General features: G+C 38.2%; 1 protein-coding gene across 3 annotated transcripts in view; it reads right to left on the reverse strand.

The window, feature by feature from the left end:
• Positions 1 to 23,617, reverse strand: part of Magi2 (membrane associated guanylate kinase, WW and PDZ domain containing 2) — a 1,650,859-nt gene extending 1,627,242 nt beyond the window's left edge. For all 3 annotated transcript variants that reach the window (XM_029562367.1, XM_008830783.3, XM_008830782.3), the window contains exon 1: positions 22,731 to 23,617. In XM_029562367.1, coding sequence (XP_029418227.1) covers positions 22,731 to 23,031 — 301 coding nt within the window. In that variant the 5' untranslated portion in view covers positions 23,032 to 23,617. The remainder of the gene's footprint in view (positions 1 to 22,730) is intronic.
• Between the last annotated feature and the right edge of the window lie 993 nt (positions 23,618 to 24,610).

Genomic DNA, 24,610 nt, shown 5'->3' on the forward strand with positions numbered 1-24,610 from the left:
ATTCTATTCAATGGCTGTTCCCACAGTCTCTATGTACATAAATTACCTATGGAGCCCAACTATGGAATATAAGAAAAATGAGCTAATTTCCCAATTACACAAGTAGGCATTCACTTACATTGCTATAAGTATTAATCCTACTATCTGTAGTAACACTTGTGCTTCTAATCTATGTTTTCATATAGTACATCTGGAATGCGCATGACAGATCACACAACTATTGCATACAACATCACACATCAAACAGGAGTCCAACTTCCTTTTGGCATGTGCAACAGAGGACAATAATCTAATCTATCAGGGCCAATGGTAAAGAATGTTATACCCAAAATATATCATACTGTTAAGCTATGTCTTATATGCATTTGAGTTTTGTCTGCTATGCCAAATAAAACCAAAATCAATTACTGAATGGTTGCTGCAGTTAAATAAAGACCAGTAAGCTTGGATATTAGCTAGAGGGAGTAGCCTATTCTTTTCTTTCCCTTTCCATATTTGCTTTTGCCAAACTTCGCTCAGGCTGGAAATAACCATAATAATTGGAACCAGCAAAAGGAAAGAGCTGATGCTGCTAGGCAAGATGAAATAAAACTGCAACTCAAGTAATACTAAATATAAGCTCCACATGAGCATGCTAGGATGAAGCACCTGAGAGAAGACAGTTCTTTGGAGCCAAATCTCCAAATTTATATTTTACAAGCAGATGCAATTTAATAATGCAATATTTATAATGAATCTGCATGCTGAGTGTAAACAAATAGTAGATTTACGCCAGTCATAACAACAAAACTAACAATTTCTAAGGGGGGGGGGAGTAAAAGAAGACAGGTAAATGTTTGATTTATGAGAAAAATATTTATGTGAACTGATAATGTAATCACCTTCTAAGTTCACAAATTGTATTTCGTTACAATTCAGAAAGCGTACTGTTAGAGGAACTTTGAATTCTTCACTATTGCATTACTTTACTTTTCATGTAATTTAGTCAAGCCCGGTTGTAGTAGTTTTATAGTTTTCAATGTTACAACATGCAATGTTAAGACTGCAAAATAAGAAGTATTATAAACATTCTAAAATGCTTATAATTAAAACATGAAAAGTAGCAATTAAACTTGAAGTGTTTTAATCATTCTAAGATGAAAAGAAGGAGGAGAAAAGAATGCCATTTTTATTAGAAAATTTAAAGCTTAGAAAAGGGGAAATGGAGCTAGAATAGTGATGCATTGGATACTCTGTTTAGCAGTTTGGGGCCTATCTAGGGAATCTCTGGACTCTGCTCTATTCGATTCTGGCAATGAGCCAAAGGAGTTAAGATCATGAATCCAGGCAGCTACTTCATACTAAGTCACCTTGGGCAAGCTGTGTGACCTTGAGAGAGTTATGAGAAGTTTTACTGCTTCAATTTCCTCGTGTTCAACTCAGATGATCAGAATGCTTTCCTCATAGAATCAATGTGAGACTTAAATGAGTGTAATTAGATGTGAAGTGGGACTTTTGTTTTCCTGGACTGCAGCTAAGGCTTCAAAGCCGATGACAATGGGAAATAACTGGGAAAGGCAGTCTGAGATCATCACTTCCAACTGTCTACACGGGAAGGCTAAACGTTTGAAAAGGGATTGGATGAAAAGGGTTCCCTGAAAGGATTCTTGACAGACAAGGAAGTGCATTAAGAGCAAAAGGGGTGTGATGTTTGAAAGGGAGATTTCATTTGTCAAGATCACGCCAAACTGCCTGCTTCTTGAATTCTTGAAAAAGTAATAGCTGCCTTTGTTGATATCCACAAATCGTGTAGAAGAATCTGAAAAATCCTTGGAGGTATTCATAGAGGCAAAAAAAACAGTAGAAGAAAGCAAGGAGGGGCACTGTGGGCTGGTGCTGACAGGGATTGTGACGGATCAGATTCGACTCTGTTGCTCCTGTCACAAAGTGTGGCATGTGGAAAGTGATGAGAAGAAAGGAATATCTTTTAAGAACACATAAATAGAACCTACAACACAAAACTATGTCTTGTTGCCTGACTTAACAAATGGGCAAACTCAAAAGAATTGAAGAAATAAAATTTTGTGTCTTCCTTTTGTTCCTCTGTCTTGTTTGCCTGGACCTTGAAAGAGAGAGAAGGTGGGACCAGAGTGAAATGGAAGAAACAAAGCAAAGAAACAGTCCAGAGTCACCCCTGTGGTTATAGGTCCCAGAGTTTCTAATGGAGAATGCTCTCAGAAGATGGAAGAGTCTTTAAACTGGATGCAAGGTTCACACTGGCGTTTGGAACAGGCTGCACTTCTCTTTCATATGGGAAAAGGAGACTATGCTGACTCAGGAAGGTGACAAGACACTAAGAAGATGCTGTCCTGAAATGAGGCGGTAAGAGATGACAGAATGAACTTGAGGCAGGAGGTGAGAGAAACATTGTTTCTTGTTTCACCCTTTGCACAATAGTGAGCAACATAAATTAGCTGTTACTACTATTAAATATTTATTACTTGCCCCTAAATGAGGTCAGCAATGTTTAAACAGAAGACTAAAATGATGAAGAGATTTCAAGTTTACTGTTAATAACTTCAGATTATGTAGGAAAGATAATTAAATAAAAATAAGAATATTATTTGATTTTCTCTCAGTCTAATACAGCAAAACACTAGATGGAACAAAAAAAGAGGAAAAACAATATTTAATTGTGCGTATACATATACCTAGCCTTGTATACTCTGCCTTTCCTGATCAAATGACCTATTTCTTATTATTATGACTATTGAAACTTTTTTGAATGTGTAGTGCCTGTAACACCTGCCCTATGATGGCTATGGCAGGAGGACGACTATGAATGTGAGGCAGCCTGTGCTACAATACCAAGTATTAGGATGCACCATGTGACTCCATCACAAAAAACAAAATAAAACAGAAAAATATTTTGAAAGGGACATCACAGGTATTCCATTGTCTTACTAACTAGGAACTCCTTCATATGCTACCTCTACATTTTCAAATAAAGCAGTTCTATAAAACAGCCTGAAATGGTTATTGTTCTTAACAGAAGCTTCATTTCTGGAGCAAAAATCAATTCAATTCTCCCAATGAGGAAAACTCTTCCAAAGTGAAGTTCAAAGCTGCTTTTGATACTGTTCTGTGGCAATTCCATTCTGCCTCTGTCCTCAGCAGCTAAACTGCATAGATGCTGATGGGCAATTGTCTCAGCAGCCTTGCTTTGTAGGGGCTTGTACTACTTTGAATCACAGCAGGCCTAGGTGGGAGATTGTTAAGCTATTTAAAATATTATATTTCAGCTAAATAGAACCGGACTCATTTTCATGAGAGTTTCAGCGTAAGAATGTAAAGAATATTCAAGAAACTTGGGAAATGTCCATTAAGATTAACTTGAACAAAATGTGCTTCAAAACAAATTGAATGTCACTTATGTCTTATTTTGGAAAAAAAAACTACTGCACAAAATAAGTTTCATAATGGATATGGTTAAGTTGTGACCACATTGCCAAAAATCTACTTCAGTTTAATGTAACAAACTTCTAGTACATGCAAAAGAAATTATTTCAATTGTTTTGAATTTTTTTCCAAAATGTAGTCTTAAGCTAAAATATCTATATTAGAAATGTTTTTTAATATCACAAAAGTTTTTAATATATGTTGGATAATTTTATGTGTCAACTTGATTGAACCACAGGGTACCTAGATTTAGTCAAGCATATTCTAGGCATATGTATCTTTTAGAGTGGCTTTGGATGGCATTAACTTTGAAACAGTATACCTAATGAAGCAGACTACCCATCCTAAAGTGTGTGGGCCCCATCCAGTCATGTGAAGTCTTGAGTAGAGTAAAAGAACAGACTCTCCTGCTTAGGAGGGGGGAATTCCTCTTGCCTGACTGGCTTTCCATGGTGACTTTTATTTACTAGACTAGACCATCTGCTCTTACTCACCTTCTGGCGAGTTGACCTTTAGACTAGAAAGTACCATCAGCTGTATTGGGTTTCTATATCATCTACAACATGGACATTGTCAGCCACCCAGGTGTTATGTTTCCAATCACTCCTTCCATTTTTTCTGTTTCACTGGAATGCCCTAATACAATGTGCATCAAATAAAATCAGTATCACAGGGAAAGGAGACATGCCTTTCATTCATTCAATGAATGATGTTAAAACAGTCTATATAGTTTCAGACACTATTCCAGGAACTAGGTAAATGAATATGAACTACATTCTGCTGCCTTTGATGAGTTCTGGGTCTATTTCAAATGACATGTTTAATAGTTTCATTAGCAAATCAGTGTTCTACCAAATTAAATACATATTGTTCTGTGATATTAAGACTCAGGAAAGGGACTGGAGAGATGGCTCAATGGTTAAGAGCAGTGGCTGCTCTTGCAGAGGACCTGGATTTGATTCCCAGCACCTACATGGTGGCTAACAACTGTCTATAACTACAGTTCTAGGGGATCAGATGCCCTCTTCTGAATTCCACAAGCATTGCACAACACAGGTGCACTTACATACATGCAGGAAATACACTCATACACATAAAATAAAGTAATAATAACAATAAAAATACTCAGGAAGACCTAAAACTAATTCTTGTATACCAATTCTGGAAAGACAATTGAAACACAATTTAAAAAGAGATACAGCCCAAAGCATTTGATTTTTTCTCTTTGGGACTTTGAATCAGAGAAACTATAAGAAAGTTTTTGTTTTTTATTTTTTTTATTTTATGTGTATGAGTATATTGCCTGCATGTATGTGCACAAGTGCACCCATGTCATGCAATGCCGCAGAGGTCAGAAGAGGGCTTTGGATTCCCCTGGAACTAGAGTTAAGGACAGTTCGTAGCCACCATGTGGGTGCTGGGGATCGAACTTGGGTCCTCTGAAAGAGCAGTCAGTGCCTTTAACCATTGAGCTGTCTCTCCAGCCCCCAAAGTTATTTTTTTTTAATTGTATGTCATTAAGGTATAGGACATGGCATTTTAGTACACGAAGAGACAACTGTGTTTTCAAACAGTGTATGTTCTAGCCATTTCTATGTAGAACTTTGAATTATTTTATGCTAGAGGGAAGTAATTCATTAAAAACATTGGCTTAATGAACAATTTTTGTGCAGTTTAGATTTTACTCTAAATGTACCCTAGAATATTCCAAGATAAAGGTCTTAAAATAGTCCCTCATGGAATAAAAAAGGGAGGATTATTTTGATCTGAAAATTTCTGATTAAAACTACAAACACAGATGAAGGCAGCATTGTTTAAGACTGAATTCTCATTATTAGTTTTTATTGACTTTCTAATAAAGCATAAATATCTTCAGAGCTATATAATGATAAATTGATATTTATATATGTGCTAAATTTGGGTGATATACATTAACAACCCAACTTAAAATCAGCTATTATCAGTGAAGAGGTAATTTCCCTATACACATTGGCCTCCATTAGAAATAGTAAGAAAAATCTATGTGGAAGTCTTTAAACATGAGCATTCCTCAAACTTCTATCATTGGCTTCTTATTCTCAGTGTTCTCCTAAGGGGATCATGGCTCCTTATAAGGCTACTCCTGTAACAATAACAAAACTCCGGTCTTCTAACTGCACATTCAATACTTTTGTGAGTGGCAGACTTGTGTGGCCAACAACATTGGGACATCAGAGACTTGCCATCTGTTATGTACCTTACACACATTGTCTTACCAGATACTGTTTCTCTATACTCTGTTCTTTAAGCAGTTATCACTTGTGAAAAAAAAAAAGAAAATCTTCTTAAAATATAAAACAGATAATTTCTAACTTTATTTTCATGAATTTTAATTCTAGTACCTAATCTAAATTATTCAAAGCAAAATGTAATTCATAGCTGTCTCATGAATATAATTTTATTAATAATTTACATAATAGTCTATAATTGGTATGCGGCTTTTAAATTTTTTAAAAAATGTTTTATTATTTTCATTTTATGTTTGAGTATATTGCACGTACGTAAGTACACTCATGCTGAGTAATGGTCGCGGAGGTCAGAAAAGGGCATTGGATACCCTGAAACTGGAGTTACAGAAGGTTGTCAGCCACCATGTGGGGGCTGAGAATCGAACCCAGGTCTTCTACAAGAGCAGTTAGTGCTCTTAACCACTAAAGCATCTCTCCAGCCCCTCTTTTTAATATTTTTAAAGTTTTTTTTTAATCATGTGTATGTCTCTGCATAGGTATGTGCACTGAAGAACAGGTGCCTGCAGAAGTCAGATACATTATATTCCTCTGGAGGTGGAGTAGCAGGTGCTTGTGAGTTGTCTAATGTGGGTGCTGGGATCCAATTAGGGTGCTCTGCAAGAGCAGTACCTGCTCTTAACCACTGCACCATCTCTCAAGTCCCAGTATGCTAATATTTTTCTACATGTCACAAATATGACAATTTTTCTTCCTAGAACAACAGGAAGTAATTTTCCTATGGATCAAATTTTAAGCCCTCTAGCTAGTATTATCATGATCAATTCTATACCCATCCCAGTGTCAGAAACCGGAGTCACATCTTCTCCTTCCTTTCCCTTCACCACTATGCATCCTTTATTTATTTATCTATTTGTTCATTCATTCACTGTGTGAATGTGTGTTCATGTGTGGGCACACATACTCCTGGGTGTATATGTTGAGGCAAGAGGTCAATGTCCAGTGTCTTCAATTGCTCTGTACTATTTTGTTGTTGTTGTTGTTGTTGTTGCTATTGTTGAGAGAGAGTTACTTACTGAACCTGGATCTTGCTGAATGGACGACTGGTTGGCTGATGAGACCCCATGGTCCTCTTGATTCTCCCTCCCCTGCACTAGGGTTACAGTCCCTGTTAGTCATGCTTTATTATTTCTCATTTTGTTAACTGTAAATTCTCATTCACTCTACATCCCAAATATGTCTCAACTTCAAATTTTCTTTCTCCATTCCCAGTCTGATTTCAGTCATTCAGCTTGCTCTATTTCTTCTCCCTTTGATACATGTGCCAAATGAAATTTTCTTCCTGTCCCACATTCAGCAAACCCCCCCATTCCTGCAAAAATAAATAATTAAAATAACAATGACTTTATTTTGTTTCTTCATTGCTCAAACAACAGTGTGTCTCCACTTACAGATATTCCAAGTCCGTAGGTTTTCGCTAAAGCCCTTTGTGATGTCTATCTGCTTCCCTTCTGGGTTATCCTCAGCTGCCTCCAGACATACTCAAATATCTCTTAACCTGTCCTCACTGGTCTCCGTTTAGTCTTCTGCCTAGGGGGTCAACTCACTGTCCCATCTGTGGTCCTGATCTTTTTTCTACTTACTATACTGGCCTTCCTGAAATCGTGTCATGATGTAGGGACAATCTCAAAATCTCTTACAGCTGTGAAACATCCCCAAGCTCCTGCCCTTTGTTTCATCTCCTATCTTCAAATAGTATCACTTTTCCAATTAAATGTACTGCATTAAAATTTTTACAAGAGATTTCCCTCTGCGTTATGTGCTTTTTTTCCCTAATAACTACTCTCCTTGCTGTTTAATCATAAAGAGTCTTGCTTAGTTAAGTCTCATGTGCAAAAGTTGCTAGTGGGGCCATTGAGATGACTGGATAATGAGGGCACAAACTTCCTAACACAGAGACGAGTTCACATGTGAATAGTCCATTTGGCGGTGGAACCTAGTTGGAGGAGGTCACTGGGGCTTGTTGTGGAAGGGGCTCTCTTATGAACACTTTTGCCCATCTCCCTTCAGATCTCCTGCTACCTTCAGGAGGGCAGCTTGGCCTCCATCATATCCTTCTTCCTCCATGAAGCTGTAGTCACATCTCAAGCTTACAACAAAGGAGCCGTCAACCACAAACTGAGACCTTTGAGAGTGTGAGCCATAATATGAGACTGATGCACTACCTATTGTGCTAACAAGTCACCTTCTGAGCCCAAACCAATCTTTCCTCCTTAAGTTGTTCATCTTCTGGGTTTTATCTCACTGGTAAAAAGTTTGTTAACAGAATTCAAAAGGTATGAGAAGACAGAGGTTCAGAAAAAGCTAATTCACCACAAGGAAATGCTGAAAATGGCTCTGGGACTGATTTCCAATTATGTCTTCCATTTCTAAGACACACACTCTATTGTATTTCCCCGTTGTGTTTTGGGTGAGTTTTGCTCACACTTGCCTCTTTTTCTACTCTGTATTCTTAGAAGGTCATATCTGATCTTCAATGACAGCTCCAGCTATAATATGACAAAAACAAAAGTAACAAGTGATTATTCAGTTAATTAATCAAAGGATTTTAATTTCCTAGAATATATTACATGGCTGAGACAAATGTATTTCTGTGACAAATACAGAAATTATAGCTCAAGTTTTTTTCCATCATACTGCACAAAGACCTATACCTCAACAGTCCATATCTTAGAGTTATAGTCTACTTCCCTTTACTACCTAACAAGCTTCTTGTAGGAGTAGAATGTGTACACAATTTCCATTTTTCATCTTCCTAGTCATTGTACCTTATGACATCTGGCTATTTTGTACCATCTACTCCACTGAAATGGCACAAAATAAAGGTGACCTCCACTTTTGCCAAAAGCATTGGAACTATTCCAGACTTCATCTTTCTGAAACTTCCTGCTACATCTATTAGTGCCAACAACACAATAGTGAAACTGGTTGAAATACAGACTTGGTCTCTGTCCTGGAAGCCAAGAGCCTTTCCTTAATCTCAGACATCACAAGGTTTCTTTGCTATTTTTTTTCTTATTATGTTTTTATTGAATAATGTCACATTCCCTAATACATATAATCAGTTCTAAATATTTTCTATCTTTAAGACAGATAGTCATATGACATGTTTTCCAGTCACCTCAAATTTAATATACCCCAAATGGCAATGCCTTCTGCCCTTGTCTGATAGGCTCTAATATCAAACAATTGGTACTAGCCATCAGAAACCAGAAAGTCAAGCAAAAGTCTATTTTTTGTTTATTTTTTTATCCAATTACACATGCTGATGATTTTTATCATCTATGCAGTTCCTGGCTCAGTCCTCTTTTCTCTAGCCTATCATCACTATTATGATTCAAGACTTAAAACCTTTTCCTATTGATGATAATCGTCAGGCTCCTAAATTGTCTCATCTATATCTTAATTATCCTTTAACTAAATTTTAGCTTTCTAAATGTCTTCCACCAAATGTCGCTGATACCTTCTCTTTCTGAAGAAACAGTGAACAAATTTGACCCTACCAATTCTGTCCTCAAAACTTTTCCAAAACTGGATACAACCTACCATAGCTTTTACAATACTGACTGTATTCATTCTGGATTGCTGTTATGTGGCTGACTTGCACTTTATTGAGTCTCCTAATTTGAATTGCAGTGCCTATCTCAAAGACTCATTTAAGGAATCAATAAGAAAACATGTATTTAAAGTAATTTGGAGATTACCTAATATATAGCAAGCATTACAAAAAGTTTTGTGTTAAGAACAATGCTTAGGAACTCAACACACAGTTTGTTACAGTGGCATGGCTCACATCTGATTCTTTGAGGTGATTCTTTCATCTGTCATTCATTTCTATGCTAAAGTTCATACTTTACTAATTGGAACTCTTGTCACTACCAATGAACACTTGAATCACAATAGCTCTGTTCTTTTCTCTGGGAAGTATTTTCTACCTTTCTTGTGTGATCACTTACTCAAGTTTCCTTTCTTCCATGAAATTGGTTTGAAACTCCCAGAGAGATCAGGTGCCCTTCTGCTTGGCACAGGCCTTTTGAAACATTTATTGAATTGAATATTATTTATAGTATATATTAATTAAATGATAAGAACAATTAAGTTCATATGATATTCTAAACCTATATAATATGAAAATTGTATAATATAAATTTTAAGTTCATATGATATTCTAAATCTATATAATATGAAGATTATATAACAATGTGAATTTTTTATAAAGAGGCACTAACGTACACAGATGTACTATAATTTTTTCATTTCACATCTAGCATAGGACGGTACTATGACTATATCTGAAACCTGTTTGTCTCTAAAGCTCTGTATTCTTAAGACTGTTTTATTACAATATGAAATTCTTTGAATGTGATCAAAACTCATGAATCTTTCTAACATCACTAGCATGCCTACCCACAAAGTACATGAAAATATGTATAAGCACAAACTTATGGAAGTATTTGAACTGTACTCATGATGCAGAATATTACTCCACTTTCTTCCCTAAGATGTTATTTTTTCCTCTGTTTTTCTGAATACATCATGGAAGATGCCTTTACAAAATGGAAGAAAGTTCTTTTGATAACTTTGAACTCAAGTCACACAACATGTGCCACAGATTTAAATACTTGAGTGTACATCTGTCTTTATGATGTTTTATGCATTTCTCTAGCTCTAGTCTCTAGCTTGTACCTGCCAAAAAGTAGGCTACCAGTACAGTTTGTGACTATTTAACAAATGAATTCTAGTCCTAAATAGCTGGAGTGGAACATTTTGATGAGTCAGTTTATAATCACATATACTCCTGGATCAAAGGCGTAGATGTTTGTAAACACTATGTAATTCAAAACTATATCAAGTTGGTTTTTTGGCAGGCATTGTTGGTATATTTTTGTAACTGATTTGCTCTCTTTATTATGTTCTATTTCAGATAAGGTTAAAATGAATTTATAGTCCTTCATGTTTTATTTCAGGATAATGTTTAAAACAGAAACAAAACTGAATGAGCTAATTGAGAAATACCTAGAATTTGACTGAGTTTACATAGTAGCAAAACAAATTTCAATGCATTCTCCAAACTTAAGTTTTTGAGAGACCTTCACCAGTGTTCCCGCAAACAATAAATTTGGAATTAAATATATTTCATATTACTTTATAGTCATATAAGCCAGAATGATTTGAGTTGAAAGTAACAGAAAACCCAACAAAATGTCATAAACATCTTGTACACTGTAATCGCAATAAAGGTTCCAACATAGGGTGAACTCAAGGTTCATTATTTCACCACTATATTCAGGAGCCATTATCTTTTGATTGTTCTGCTTATCCGTATTCTAGTTTTCTGTCTAGCATTGTTCATGATCAGTGGATGGCTTACAGTTGCTTCCAGCACTACCTGCGTGTGCAACAACTTGCACGGACAGAAAAGTGAATGGTGTTTTTCCTCTGATCTTATTTTAAGAAATCTCTCAGAAAGTCCCTCAAGGGAATTTACCTTCCTTCCCAATACTTAGAAAGGGTTATAAGCTATTTCCTAAATAAATCACTAGTGAAAGATGAAAGTACCTTGCCTCGATTAGACTAGTTGAGATTCATCACCTTGGAATGAAGGCAACTGATAGGAAGCACAAATCAGTACATCCATCTATATTACTGGATAAAAACTGACATCCTGATAGCAAGAATGTGGACAGGAAAAGGACATACATCCTAAGTAGATAACAAACTGCTTCCTTGATAACTTTGTGGTTTCCTAAGTTCTGTCTGAGCAGATATTTAGCTGAAGCAAGGTACTTGTGTGGTCAGTGCTAAGAGAGTCAGTACCCTCAAGAACAATGGGTATCCTGATGCTTTTCCCATTTGATAATGAAGATGCTTCAATCAACTTCAAAAGGCTGATTAGTGCTTACTACACTACAGTTGGATAGTGTTAAGATTTTCTGGTATGCTATTGCTTGGTAGGTGGACCATAGAGAACAATGCACTGTACATTTCAAAAAGCTGCAAGAGGGCCAGGTGTGGTGGTACATGTCATTAATTCTACCATTTGGGAAGCAAAGGAAAGTGAATCTCTGTGAGATTGATGCCAATCTGGTCTACAGGCAAATTCCAGGCCAGCTGGAGCTAAAAGGAAACCCTGACTCAAAAAAATCTTCAAGAAAGTATATTTTTTACATTATACGGAAATGATATGTTTCAAGAAACAGATACATCTAACTGATTTAAGCATTACACACTGTATACACATATTAAAAGATCACATAGTACTTCATCAGTATCAATAATTTTTATGTTTCAATACACCAGGTAAAACAAATAAATTAAATATTCAGAAATAGAAAGGGATACTTGGGATAAGAATGAAAAATGACACTTTCTTGATTTATAGTAGTAGCTGTTTAGGTATCAAAGATAACATTAATTGTACATATTTTTATGTTTACAGTTTATATACATGCTACAAACTCAGAAACAGTGTTACTCCATAATGAATTAATTTTTGTAAGGAAAATTATTTCATATTTAAAACATTAATATATTTAAATATTATTTTATTTATTTCATGGAAAAAATTCTTTAGTATACCTGCTAATTAAATGCTTTCTTTTCATTCTTTAATTTTATAAATGCTAGTACTTGCATTTTAGATAAACATTTAAACATCATTTCATTTTTAAGTAACTACTTTATAACTTCAATAAGCTATATATTCATATTATCGGATATAACCACATGTCTGATTAATTTAAATCAATTGAAATAATATTGCAAATACATTATCTAGTTAATGGACAAACATTCCCCTTAATTCTGTCTCTTCTTTTGTAACATTGATGTTAGGATATTATCTTGTGTGTTTATGTGACCCACTAGCTAGCTTGTTATCCAAGTAAAACAAAATCCAAACTATTAAATTTGATTTGTTATAATTTCTTAACAACCACATGTATTATAGAAATGATGTAAATGTTTGATTTCATTAGGTCTTTATGGTCTGCCACTACTAGTTAAAATGCCACAACTGAAATTGACATATAATACAAACTTCATCAACTACATTATCACACTTTTTGGTAATGTTAGATTGTATCTTCCCAAGCACATTTTTTTTTTCTGGTACTAATAAATTGAAAAAACTGGCATTAAGTCTTTAGTGTTTGAAGTCTTTGTGGGTGCGTGTACATGTGGGCATCTCATGTATCCAGTGAGGCAGAATATATTTGTTGCTTCCTAGGGTAAATTCTGCACTGAAATGAAGAGAAAGAAAGCATACGCACATTCAACTGAAAAGAAAAGAGGAGATCCAGCTACAGAGAATGTTTCAGAAGAAACAGCAACAAATAGGGTTTTAGTACTTTAACTGCAGATACTTAGAGACAACTTTGACACTATCCTTGCTCCTCCAAAGGAAGATCTGCTTCCTTCTATTTTATTAAGCCCTGACTCCCCTTTCTTAACACCCAGAAGGTGCCACCCCTTAAGCATCTGAGTTGCTACAAAGGACAGATTAAGAGTTATTCATTCTCAGCATTCTTTTAGAAGTAAAACAACTTGTTTGGGCTGTTTTAGTAACCCTTTAAGACTGAATATTTCCTTTTTTAAAAAGGAAACTTCGTTCAGTAAAAGGGTGCTTTATTATCTTTGCAGGGTAGACTGCAGAGAAAGGCAAACTCAGGTTTGAGGGTCACAATCATTCAAGAAGCAACACTGGACATTTCAAATCTGAAACATTCTCATACTTGAAATCCAGCAAATCAGATTTTGACCATCTTAGGGTATGCTTCTTGGTTAATTTGTGGGTTTCTATTACTGGAAAATTACATGCTAACATAATTGCTTATTGAAGTTAATACTTTATCCTCAATTCTCTGATTTACTCAATGAGTATGTTGAAGTATAAATAGTTTTATGCTGCCCTTGATCTAAAGTGATATAACAATTCAGTATACATCTTGAGAAACAATTTAAGACTGTACAATGTGATATAAAAAATATTCAGTTGTTAAATTTTTCCACTAAACATTTGTGCTACTTAATATTTCATTTCACAGGATTGTTTAATAAAAGCCATGGTTATTTATAGAGTTTCATGATTTCATACACATTGTACTTCACTAAAGGATGAAACAAATTTCATAAAATTTTTCAAATTTTATAATTAGAAAAATCAACAACAAATTATTTTTTACTTTGCACTGTAAATGTTTACTTTTACTGCTTTAACATGTTTGTTAGTTACTGTTGGATATGGTAACTACTGTGATTTTTGAGCTTTATTAAATTTAAGTAAGTTGTAAGAACTGAAAATTACACAAACCTTCATGAGATTCATGTAACATTTCAAAAGAGCACATACTTTCACAGGTAGAGCAAGCCATCTAATTATTGCAACTACTTAAATGAATCCAGTAATTTATTTAAAACATCCACTCATTATACTAATGGGCTTTTGGAAGTAGATCCATTGGATGTAAGTGATTTGATATACAATTGCCAAAAAATGAAACTAGTACTGTTTATTCCAGAGTACACAAAACAGTCAACAGCATACATTAAAAATTTTAAAGTTTAAAAGAATTATTTTAAAGAATTATTTAAAGAATTATTCATTACTCACATAAGAGTTAATTGTCAATGCAATCCCATAATGTAAGAAAATTCTATTAATTGTCCATGATGACATGAACATTGCATAATAGTGTTCAACAGCAGCATATCCCTATGCAAGTCTTCAGTTCACAAGTGACTTTAGTAGTTATGAACTTAACACTAAATTCTTTATATAACGTAATTTTTACTAATGGAAATATGTATCATCATTTACTGGAGACAGAAGAGAAAAAGCTGAGAATGGATTGAGATAAAAATTGTAAAGTGACAATATCTAGAAAGTTCTAATATTTAACTTGCATTTTATAAAGATAAGAAGTCAGATTGTGATTAACAGATTTTTTAAGAATCAATATTTGACATTGCAACTTCAAGGTAGATGTTTGTACTAGTGGAATAAATTCAAGTTGTGCTAAAATCACCAAGGCATCACCAATAGAGATGTTGTTGCTGTATCTTATTTGTGTGCTTGTTCACACAATTATTCATATTGACATACTGCCAGTCTCACCAAGGTAACATGTGCTTCTTGCTGAATATGGTGTAATTTTCTTTGTTATGCTGTGACCAGTTATTAATCAGTTCTGTTTTTTTATTGTTCCTCTTTGTGAAGGACTTGATCTGTAGCTATGAAATAGAAGTTCTACTTAAAATGTATCTGGCTAACATGATATTTAAGAAATATGAATAAACTTCTAAAAAAATGAATTCCCATAAAATTTCTATGATTTTCAAACTCAGAGTAACAATATATTCACTAACAGCTTAAGGAAGAAGGCTACGGGTACAAAAGAATAGATTAGTTGGTAAAAAGAAACTGTGTACAATCTCAAATAATTATAAAAGAACAAATATTTATAAATAAAGGAAGAATCAGTAAACATTATGTTTAACGGGGTGAAAATATTTCCTACTTCATTTAATTGCAATGATCTTCAAAGAAATATTTAAAAAAGAATTTAATCACAAAGATATTCAGAATACAACTTAAATTTAGCCCATACAATTAGACATTAATTAGTTATTAATCATTTCTTTTTCAGATAATCACAGTTAAGAGTGAAATATCTAAAATTAGGGATTAGGACGATAGCTCAAGAGTTAAGAGCGTTAAACTGTTCTTACAGAGAACCCAAGTTCAATTCCTAGCACCCATTTCAGAGAGGTCACCACTCCCTGAAACTAGCTTCAGGGGTATCCAAAGTCTTTGGCTTCTGAGGGCACTAGCATTCATGTGCGTATATGCAAACAAAGACATACATATACACAATTAAAAATAAAAAATCTTTAAAAATAATCTTAAGTCAGAAGTATTTCATAATGTAACTAGCTCAAAATGACCAATATGTTTAGAATAACATTTACTAAATTTTGCATAATGCTTATTAGCTGCAAAACAAACATGATTTATATATGTAATTTATCTAATTGTTTTGGCAATGTGAAGGCTAGAATCCAGGGTTCTACCTAGGCTATGGAAGCGCTCTCCCAGAAGGCTACAGTTCCAGCCCCTATTTCATATCCTTTAGGAACTGCTAGGACATCCATTAGATAACTTGCTCGTGTAGTTGGAATGGAGTGGCAATCTCAGAATTCGAAACCAGATAATCTACAGGGAAGACTGAACATTTTTCTACTGCTCTCTCCCACTTCCTAAGGGAAATGATACTGCCAGGGTCTGCCTGGCATCTGAAAGTCATTGTTGAATCTATAGGCAATAAGATGTCAAATGTGCAAACTTTTTCTTATTATGAAATTGAATGTGTGAGTTTCAAGCACCCAAAAAAGAAAGTGAGCATAATGAATGTGTCAAAAAATTTTTACACAGTGTAAATGTTAAGAGTAGAGATGGAGGCACTAAATTCTTCAGCTGGCATTTCACCCCAAGACTGTTCTCATTCAAAGCAAACACAGGAAAAAAAAAATCAAATGTTCATGCTTGACATTCAAGGTCATGCTATTTAAACAGTCTATCGACAGTGAAAAACTATAATTGCATCTTTCATAAATTATGCTTAAGCAGAATTGTCTCAACCTCGTTGTAATATATTTAAGATCAAGAAGCTGGGATGTAGCTCAGTAATAGAGCATTTGTTGACCATGCATAGGCTCTGGGTTTGAAACCTACCACTGGTAAAAGTATTAAACTGATCAAAAATATTAAACTAATTTTTACATTTTGTTGTTGTTGTTGTTGTTGTTGTTGTATAAAAGGTCTCCGTAGTCCCAGCCTGCCTGGAAATCACTATGTGGGCCAGGGTGGCCTCCATCTCACAGAGGCTCCCCTGCCTCTGCTTCCTGAATACCAGGATTAAAGGCATGCACCACCAATCCTCGTTAATTTTATTATTTTTTTTAAATCTATATAACTCACATTCTATGGTTAAAAATCAACTTTTATTGCAGAAAATTGGACAACGTTTGCCTTAAATTTTTAAAATAAAAGAAGTATGAGTTTAACTCTTGATATTATTCTGAAGTAAGTCAAGAAGAAAGAGCGAGTCAATAAGTGGATCTACTTCTCTTTGAAGGTATCTTTGAAAGGAGCAGTGGGAGGGAGACTGATGTAGATCTTGTCTGGAAGAGAATTTCAAAGACCTTATTTGGCCGTCTTCAACATAGGAAGAACTAGAAAACTTTTTGCCTTTTATTTTCCATTGTGAGATATTAAATGGGAAAATATATCCAAGCTATGTGGGTCCTCGTGTGGTCTGAGAGGCTTTAGGAGCCATAACACAAGGAATGTAGGGCACAGCAGTCAGTGCAACTGGCTGCTGTGAACTTTGGTGGCAAAGTTAAAAGTAAAAGACACAGAAAAAAGCCTTTAGCAAGTCAACTTAGATCTCAGAATCACCCAAGAAGCCTTCTTCAAATGGGTTTGATGCATTAGTAGGACTCTGGGCGGCACTGTTCACTTATAATCACATACCTTGTTAAGAAAAGTTTATTATGAACAAAAACAAAAACATACTTACAACCAATAGGATGTTACAATAAATGGTATATATAATATATTTTTCATTATTTTCTTTTAAAGAAGAGAATTTTCAAAAGAGAATCCCATGAAGAGTACAGAAAAACCAAATATATCTGTCTTGTTTGGCATGCCTTAATATCTTAGTGTCTTACTGTCTTTAAAATTAGGATAATTTAGAGGCTAGAGAGACAGCTCAGCAGTTACAAGCACTGGCTGTTCTTTCAGAGAACCGGGCACCCACATGGCAGCTAACAACTGTCCATTACTCCAGGTCCAGGAGATCCACCGCCCTCTTCTGACCTCTGCAAGCATAGCTCGACACAGGGGTGCATTTATATACATGCATGCAATATACTCCATCTACATAAAAATAAATAAAATATTGAAAATTAGGATAATTTAAAATTATGATGAATATAGTGGTAAGTTAGCAAAAGTAAGTAAAAACTGAGTAATTATTGCAATCTATTGGGGGTATATTTTGTCAATATTCTTGTTGTACATATATCCCATTATCTTAAAAAGTCTTCACTAGTTCTTTAGCTATAATTATGTGTGTAGTTTCTGTACAATGGTCAATATCTGACTGAATGTTTAAAAATCAGTCTTAATAATAATATTAAAATACTGCCCTTCCTGGGGATATAGAAGCAATAAACTAATACTGAGAGAGACATCATCTCTGAAGATCCCATGATAGGGCAAGAACACCACCTCCTTCATTGCATCTTCACAAAAGACTATGATGTCGCTGTACCACACAATCTTCATGTCTGGTCTATCTGACTGTGTCATGACTACACTATGACTCCAGTCTGCAATGGAAACAAGTTCTAGAGCTGTCAGGAGGTGATGGAAGAGTATTGTGATTTGTATCCCAAAACTGTGCTGCTGTTTGCTGGCCCCGAAAGGAGCCATGTGTCCTTCATAGAGTGCTTCCAGTAAAAGATAAATGGTCCAGACAGCCAGTAACCCAAAGAGATCATTTCTACCATGAGAAGGGAGGTGGCCATAATGGAGAGGGGCCTCAAGGCCAGCTGCTGTGATGAGCACAGCCTGTCATAGGATTGTCAAACAACAATGATCCTGAGCAGAGGCAATTTTCCAGAGCTGAAAGTGGACCACCACCTCCTCAGAGACCCAAGTGGCAATAAAATCATGAAAATTTGAAACCAAAGTGCCATCGTCATAACATCGGAGGGTGAGATAATGAAGTCACTGCAGCCGCAAACATTATCAAATTCTCACATCACTGGCAGCATGGACAGCACCTATCTCATCATGGAACACACTAATAAGGAGTGCTGATAAACCCAATCAGAATATTTGGTGCTATGCAAATAGGAGGTGGCCTGTAGGCTATTCAAAAGGATAGTCTACTCACTCCATTACTGCCATGGAAAAGGAATCCTACAAAGCTCAAATTAGAAAATATCTTGTGCTGATGGAATCTCTGAGCTCCCAGGACTCTGACATCCAGTGTGGGTAGGAGCCTGACATAGATGCAGACAGCTGCAGAACAGCCAGTTAAGAATTCTGCAGGACCCAGAACACCTGAGAAGGAAGAGCCAATGGGCAATGCTTATCGTGGAGGAGACTCTGTGACCAATCAGAAACTTCAGGATGTTATACACACACACACACACACACACACACACACACACACACACACACACACACACAGTGGATCCTCACCATGCCACCAGTCTTCAGGAGCCAGGTGAAGCCAGCATGTGCAAGTCCCCTACTTTGCTCCAGAGCATCCAGACACATGCAGAGTTAGGTCAACTGTGTTTGAGTGGAAACAGGGACATCTGAAGAGGGTGCCAGCTGAGAGTGAGAAGCAGCCAGTCCCAATATGCAGAGGGCCCAGAAATGTAGATGAAAACCACTGAGGATTCCCCATGGGACAGTGAGGGCTTTTCTCATGATGGCTTATGGTCTCCTGTCACATTCCCACCTACCAAAAGGACCCAGAGATCACTCCTACCTCAGCTGCTGGTGCACTGCAATAGGGGAGTTAGCTGGTGTTACCGTCTCCTTTGACCTCCACAGACTTCCCAGCCCCAAATAAGAAGAAATGGTACAAGGGTGAATTTCTGTTAAAAATGAAAACAACCTTTTATAAGCATGCTTATTTTATTTAAAAAAAAAATACTGGGGCTGGAGAGATGGTTCAGTGGTTAAGAGCACTGGCTGCTCTTGAAGAGGACTGGGGTTCAATTCCCAGCACCCACATGGCAGTTAACAACCATCTTTAACTCCAGTTCCAGGAGAATCCAAGGCCCTCTTCTGATCTCTAGGGCTCATTGTATGACATGGGTGCACTTACATACATGCAGGCAATATACTCATACACATAAAATAGAAATGATAAATAAAATTTTTTTTAAATATTAAAATACAACTTCTAAAAGAAAACATGTTTGAGTGCTTCAGCAATGTTCGGTCTTCTCTTTCTCCTCCCCCAACTCCTCCTTTTTATTTATTTTCTTCTTTTTTAAAGAAAAAATTTCTGTCTCTCTAGAAAAATATATATCCTGGGCCAAAAGTTTCTAACTGATTTTATAGCAAGTAAAATTTCTATGAAACCCAAGAAACACAGATACCATATTTAAGGCTCTGAAATTTTCATTTGTTTATGTTTAAGTAAAATTATAATTAAATAAACCTATCCATCATTTGACAAAGAATAAATTTAACAAAAGAATATATATAAATCTCTGTGCTTAAAGGAGTATGCAAGATGCTTCCAAACGTTAAAAAGCTATTTATTGTTTGATTTGTTTGCTGTCAATTGCGATTCAGTAGCTGAACCATTACAAGGATCTATCAATAATGATTCAATGAAGCCTGGAACTGAAGGTTAATATAGGCTGTAAAAAGAATTTGCTCTAAATATCTGGTTCCATTAAGATTTCCCTTATTTCTTAAAACTAAATTCTAAAAGTAATACAAATGTTGAATAATCAGAATCTACCTTAGATCAAGTCATGGCCAGATACAAATGGTATCTACTTTACATCCTGTTCGTTCTTTGTGAACATTTACGAAAATGGGCAACTCAGGTCACAATACTGCTCACAGATTTGCTCTGTTACAGATTATGTTTTAACTGAGGTAAAGCGTTTCAAAATCCACCTAGGTTCTATATTATGGATTGTGACAGAATGCTCAGAATTCTTTCTCTTATCAAATAGATTTTCAATATGTACAAGTTTTCTGCCTTCACTTTTCCAATGACTCTGAATTTCAAAGATAAAATTTATAATACTCAGGAAACTTCCTTCTTTTCTCTTTTAGGTATATTACTGATTATTAGAATTAACATTTTCAAGTTCCATCTCAAGATATAGTCTTTATAACAAAATAAAACATTTAAGATAAGATGATCAATGCAGACCACAACAGCACAACCACTTCTTAAGTAGGACACTATTAATTCAAAGTAAAAATAATGGACTTGGGCTGGCAAGATTGCTCAGCTGATAAATGTGCTTGCCATGAAGCCTGATGACTTGAGTTCCCTCCCAGGGCCCCACGTGGTAGAAGGAGAGAACTGACTCCTCAGGGCTGTCCTCTGACTCCCATAAGAAGTGTGTGCCCCTACACACACACACACACACACACAAACACTCACACACACACACACACACACACACACACACCTCGCACACACACACAGGTGAGTAAATAAATATAAAAATCGTGCTAGCATTTATAGCTACTTTCCATTATAAATACCAAAATTCTTGCCTCCAAAATCACAGTCATTTGTTGTACTAGATCTCTTTTACCCTACAACTGAGCTCCAGCGTCACACTCATATCTCTTGCTATTATGCACTATCATGACATAAAATATGATTCTCTGTATTTGAGGTTAAAGGGTGTTACATTGGAAAACACCAGAAAACACTATTACTATCTGACTTACATCTTTCAGTGCCAAAGAATATCATGCCACATTGACTTACAAGTAAAAGTTTACAATAGGCTATCTGAAATGAACAGTGACTAATGGTCAAGAAATTCCAGTGAAAATGTTTTCTTCTATGACAGTTTGCATTTAGAGAACTTTCTGAGATTTCTTTCTCTCTTGTTCTCTTTGAAACACATTTTACAGAATAATTATACTGAAAAAACACTGCTCGAAGGTGCTTGTTAATGGAGCATACGATTGAGTGGTGATTAAAAATACAATAATCTTAATTTCATCTTTTAGAAAGAACAAAGTAGCAGAGACAACAGATCATTACACTGCTATGCATGAGAAGCATCGGTCTGTGCATGCCACACATGAAATGTGCATGGAGCTAGCAAAAGCTATGTAATCACCACGTGTGGAAAACAAAGAGACACTTTTTGTTCAAGGTGTCCTCTAATCCAACTTTTATCTCAGTCTTTCTTCCTTCAGGACCATGATTTTCTTTCAAGCAAAGACAGTGGGAGAGTTCAGCTGGATTTCATTCTCTGCAAATCCACAACAGTCTCTGAAGAGGCTCATCAAAGCCAGCTTGGGATAGAGAGAGCCTAAGCTGTATGTAACGAGCTTGAATCTCCATCCACCTCTCCTCCACAAACACTCCCCAGGACCAGAGCCAGAGAAAGCCCAGCCATAGAGGATTTCCAGTCAATGAGAAAGTGTACTTTTGGGAACCATTCCAGTGCTGCCTCTGTCCCCCACCTCCGCACAACACTAGAATGCGCTCCTAGCGCCCAGCCTTCTTGGGCGCCCAGCCTCCTCCCTCCTGCTGGCTAGGGGTGAGCGCTGGGGTTAGTCAGTCTGCACGTGACGCCTGGTGCCCACATGACAAACTGGGCGGGGGGAGAAAGACTGAGGAGTGAAGCAGGGAAAAGTTACCTAAGACCCGTCAAAGCGCCCAAACCAATGTACCCCTTTCTTTTCCGTCAGCCGGTGGCCCAGTGATCCTCCGAGGACAGCTAGGAAAGTGCCTCCAGACCAGCTATGGATAAGCTGCGCTCGTACTCCGCTCAACCACAGCCCTCGAATCCCCCCAGCCCTCCAGAGATGCTGCTGCACCCTCAAGTTGCTCTTTCTTCCTTTCTTTCCCCTCTTTCCTCCTTCCTTCCGCGAAAGCCCCTCATTCACTGTGGGCGATGTCACTGACGCACATTCTATTTGGCCTGGCGCTCTGAAGTCAGGCAAGGCCCAGCACCTTCCATAGGGGAGGGTCCAACTAAGCAAACTTAGTTGTATGCTACACCACCACCTGGCTCAGCCAGAGGATCAGCCCCTTGGCCAGGTCCTCAAGAACGCTCCCTGGCAGCGAAGGTCCTCTGTGGACCCCACCCCGCGGTAGGGTAGGGAAACACACACCCCTCCACTTGCGCGCCCACCCTTCGGTTGCCCTCCGCCCCCAGCAGTCCCACCGCCCGGCAAATCACCAAGCAAGTTGCGCTCACCTTGTTTGACACACTTGAGCCGAAGGGGGTCCTTGCAGTGTTTGATCACGGCTAGAACGTCCCTGATGGTGAGCCCCGCCACGGGGGTCTCATTCACCTCCAGAAGCAGCTCCTCGGACACCAACTTGCTGCCGCTCTCATAGGCCACCTTGCCAGGCTTCACCTCCCCCAGGTAGGGGAATTGTCCATTCTCGGCGCCCCCTTTCAATTCAAAGCCCAGCTGGCCCTCCGGGTTCCTGCCAATGACACTCTCATGGACTTTGCTAGTCCAGTGGCTTTTCTTTTTCAAGCTTTTGGACATTGCAGTAGGGTGAGTCGCCTCAGCTCTTGAGGGTCCTGTGGACAGAGGGGGTTGGTAGTGCGAGAATGAGGATGGAGGAGCCAGGGGACTAAGAGATGAGGGTGGCAGACTTTGCTTTCTCCCCTCTGCTCCGCTCTTTCCCTCTCTTCTTTGGATGGAGTGTGGCAGAGGAAGGGGGAGGATGAGAGGGACCGCTGGGCAGAGGTAGGAGAGCTTGGGTGAGGTTGTGCTGTCCCTTGAATGACACTCAAGCCTGTGGCCCCGCAGCAGAGGAAGCTGTGGTGGCGTTGGCGGCGGTGGTGGTGGTGGCAGAGCCAGCGCGAGCAGTGGCCAAGCTGGGGAACGGGTGGCGTGGGGGTGGGGAGGAGGGTAGGGATGCCGGGGGCCACTCCTGCGTGCTGAGAGTGGGAGCGCGCGCGCGCGCCTGCCTGTGTTGTTAGCTGATATCCATGGCAGCTGCAGTATTAGCCTTAGGGAGCTCCTGTACGTGTGTGCGTGTATGTCTGTGTGTATGTGCGCTCATGTACTAGTTGTACTGTACTGGCAGGAGGGGAGCAGGCAGGGAGGAGGGATGCGAGCCCAGGGAGGAGGCGCGCGCACCGGGTGGAGAGCCAGGGAGGGCTTCATTGCTGTCTCCCTCCCTCCGCAGCTTGACCCGGTAGTGAAGGCTGAGAGAGAGGCAGGCTGGGGCCGCCCGGCAGCCTACAGGAGGAGGCGGGAGCCGGGAAGGGGGGAGCCCAGGCCAGGCGTGGGGAGGCCGGCGGAAAGGGCCAGGACCTGCCTCAGATTGTGGTGCCAGGTAGTTGCTGGAGCTGGACTTCCTGACTTCCTCCCGCCCCAACACCAATGGAGCAAAAATCCCAGGACCCGGCGCTCTGGGTGCCTAGAAGCCCATCTAAAGCGCCTCTAGAGCCTACTGGCGTCCATCCCTCGGAAGGGAAGCTGGGGTGCGGGGAACCAGGCATGGGACTAAGGAGGGCCTGGGATCAGCATCCGGTGGAGGAAGAGGTTCCACTGCTGAGGGAGGCTGTGCTTCACTTTTGCAGTCCTGTATTTGTCGCAAAGTTCTCTGAAGTCCCCCTTCCAGGAGGGAAAGTTAGAGAAAAGAAGTCTGGCTGTCTTGCCTGCAGAAAGGTGAAGCAGCATCTTCCATTCCAGGCTGCTATGCAAGCCTGGGCAGAAACTTTGGGTGTCTGGAGACAGGTGATTCTAGGGAACAAGGGCCCAGGACTCCCAGGAAAAGCAAGCAGAGGGAGGCTGTGGGGTGATGGTGGAGAGAGCTGCAGTGAGCAGCAGCTACAGAAATGGACAGGTTATCCTGGGACAGGAGTGAGACATGTACCTGGGGAAGAAACCTTAAGATGAACTTGCCAGCAACCTTCTGGTACAGGGAAAGGCAAGAAGATTCTGGTGTGTGTGGAGGGGAGAACTCAGCTCACTAGACTCCATCTAGAGCCTCCCATCTCCAAATTTAAAGCTAGGAGTAAAGCTTAAACAGGCCACAAGGGTTCAGGGGTGCTGAATTCCTGCGAGACAATGAGTGATTTTTTTTTTTTAAGTTCCTGTAGCTGTTAAATGA

This window comes from Nannospalax galili, unplaced genomic scaffold (genome assembly GCF_000622305.1).
Source record: "Nannospalax galili isolate Female #2095 unplaced genomic scaffold, S.galili_v1.0 scaffold312, whole genome shotgun sequence".
Lineage (NCBI taxonomy): Eukaryota > Metazoa > Chordata > Mammalia > Rodentia > Spalacidae > Nannospalax > Nannospalax galili.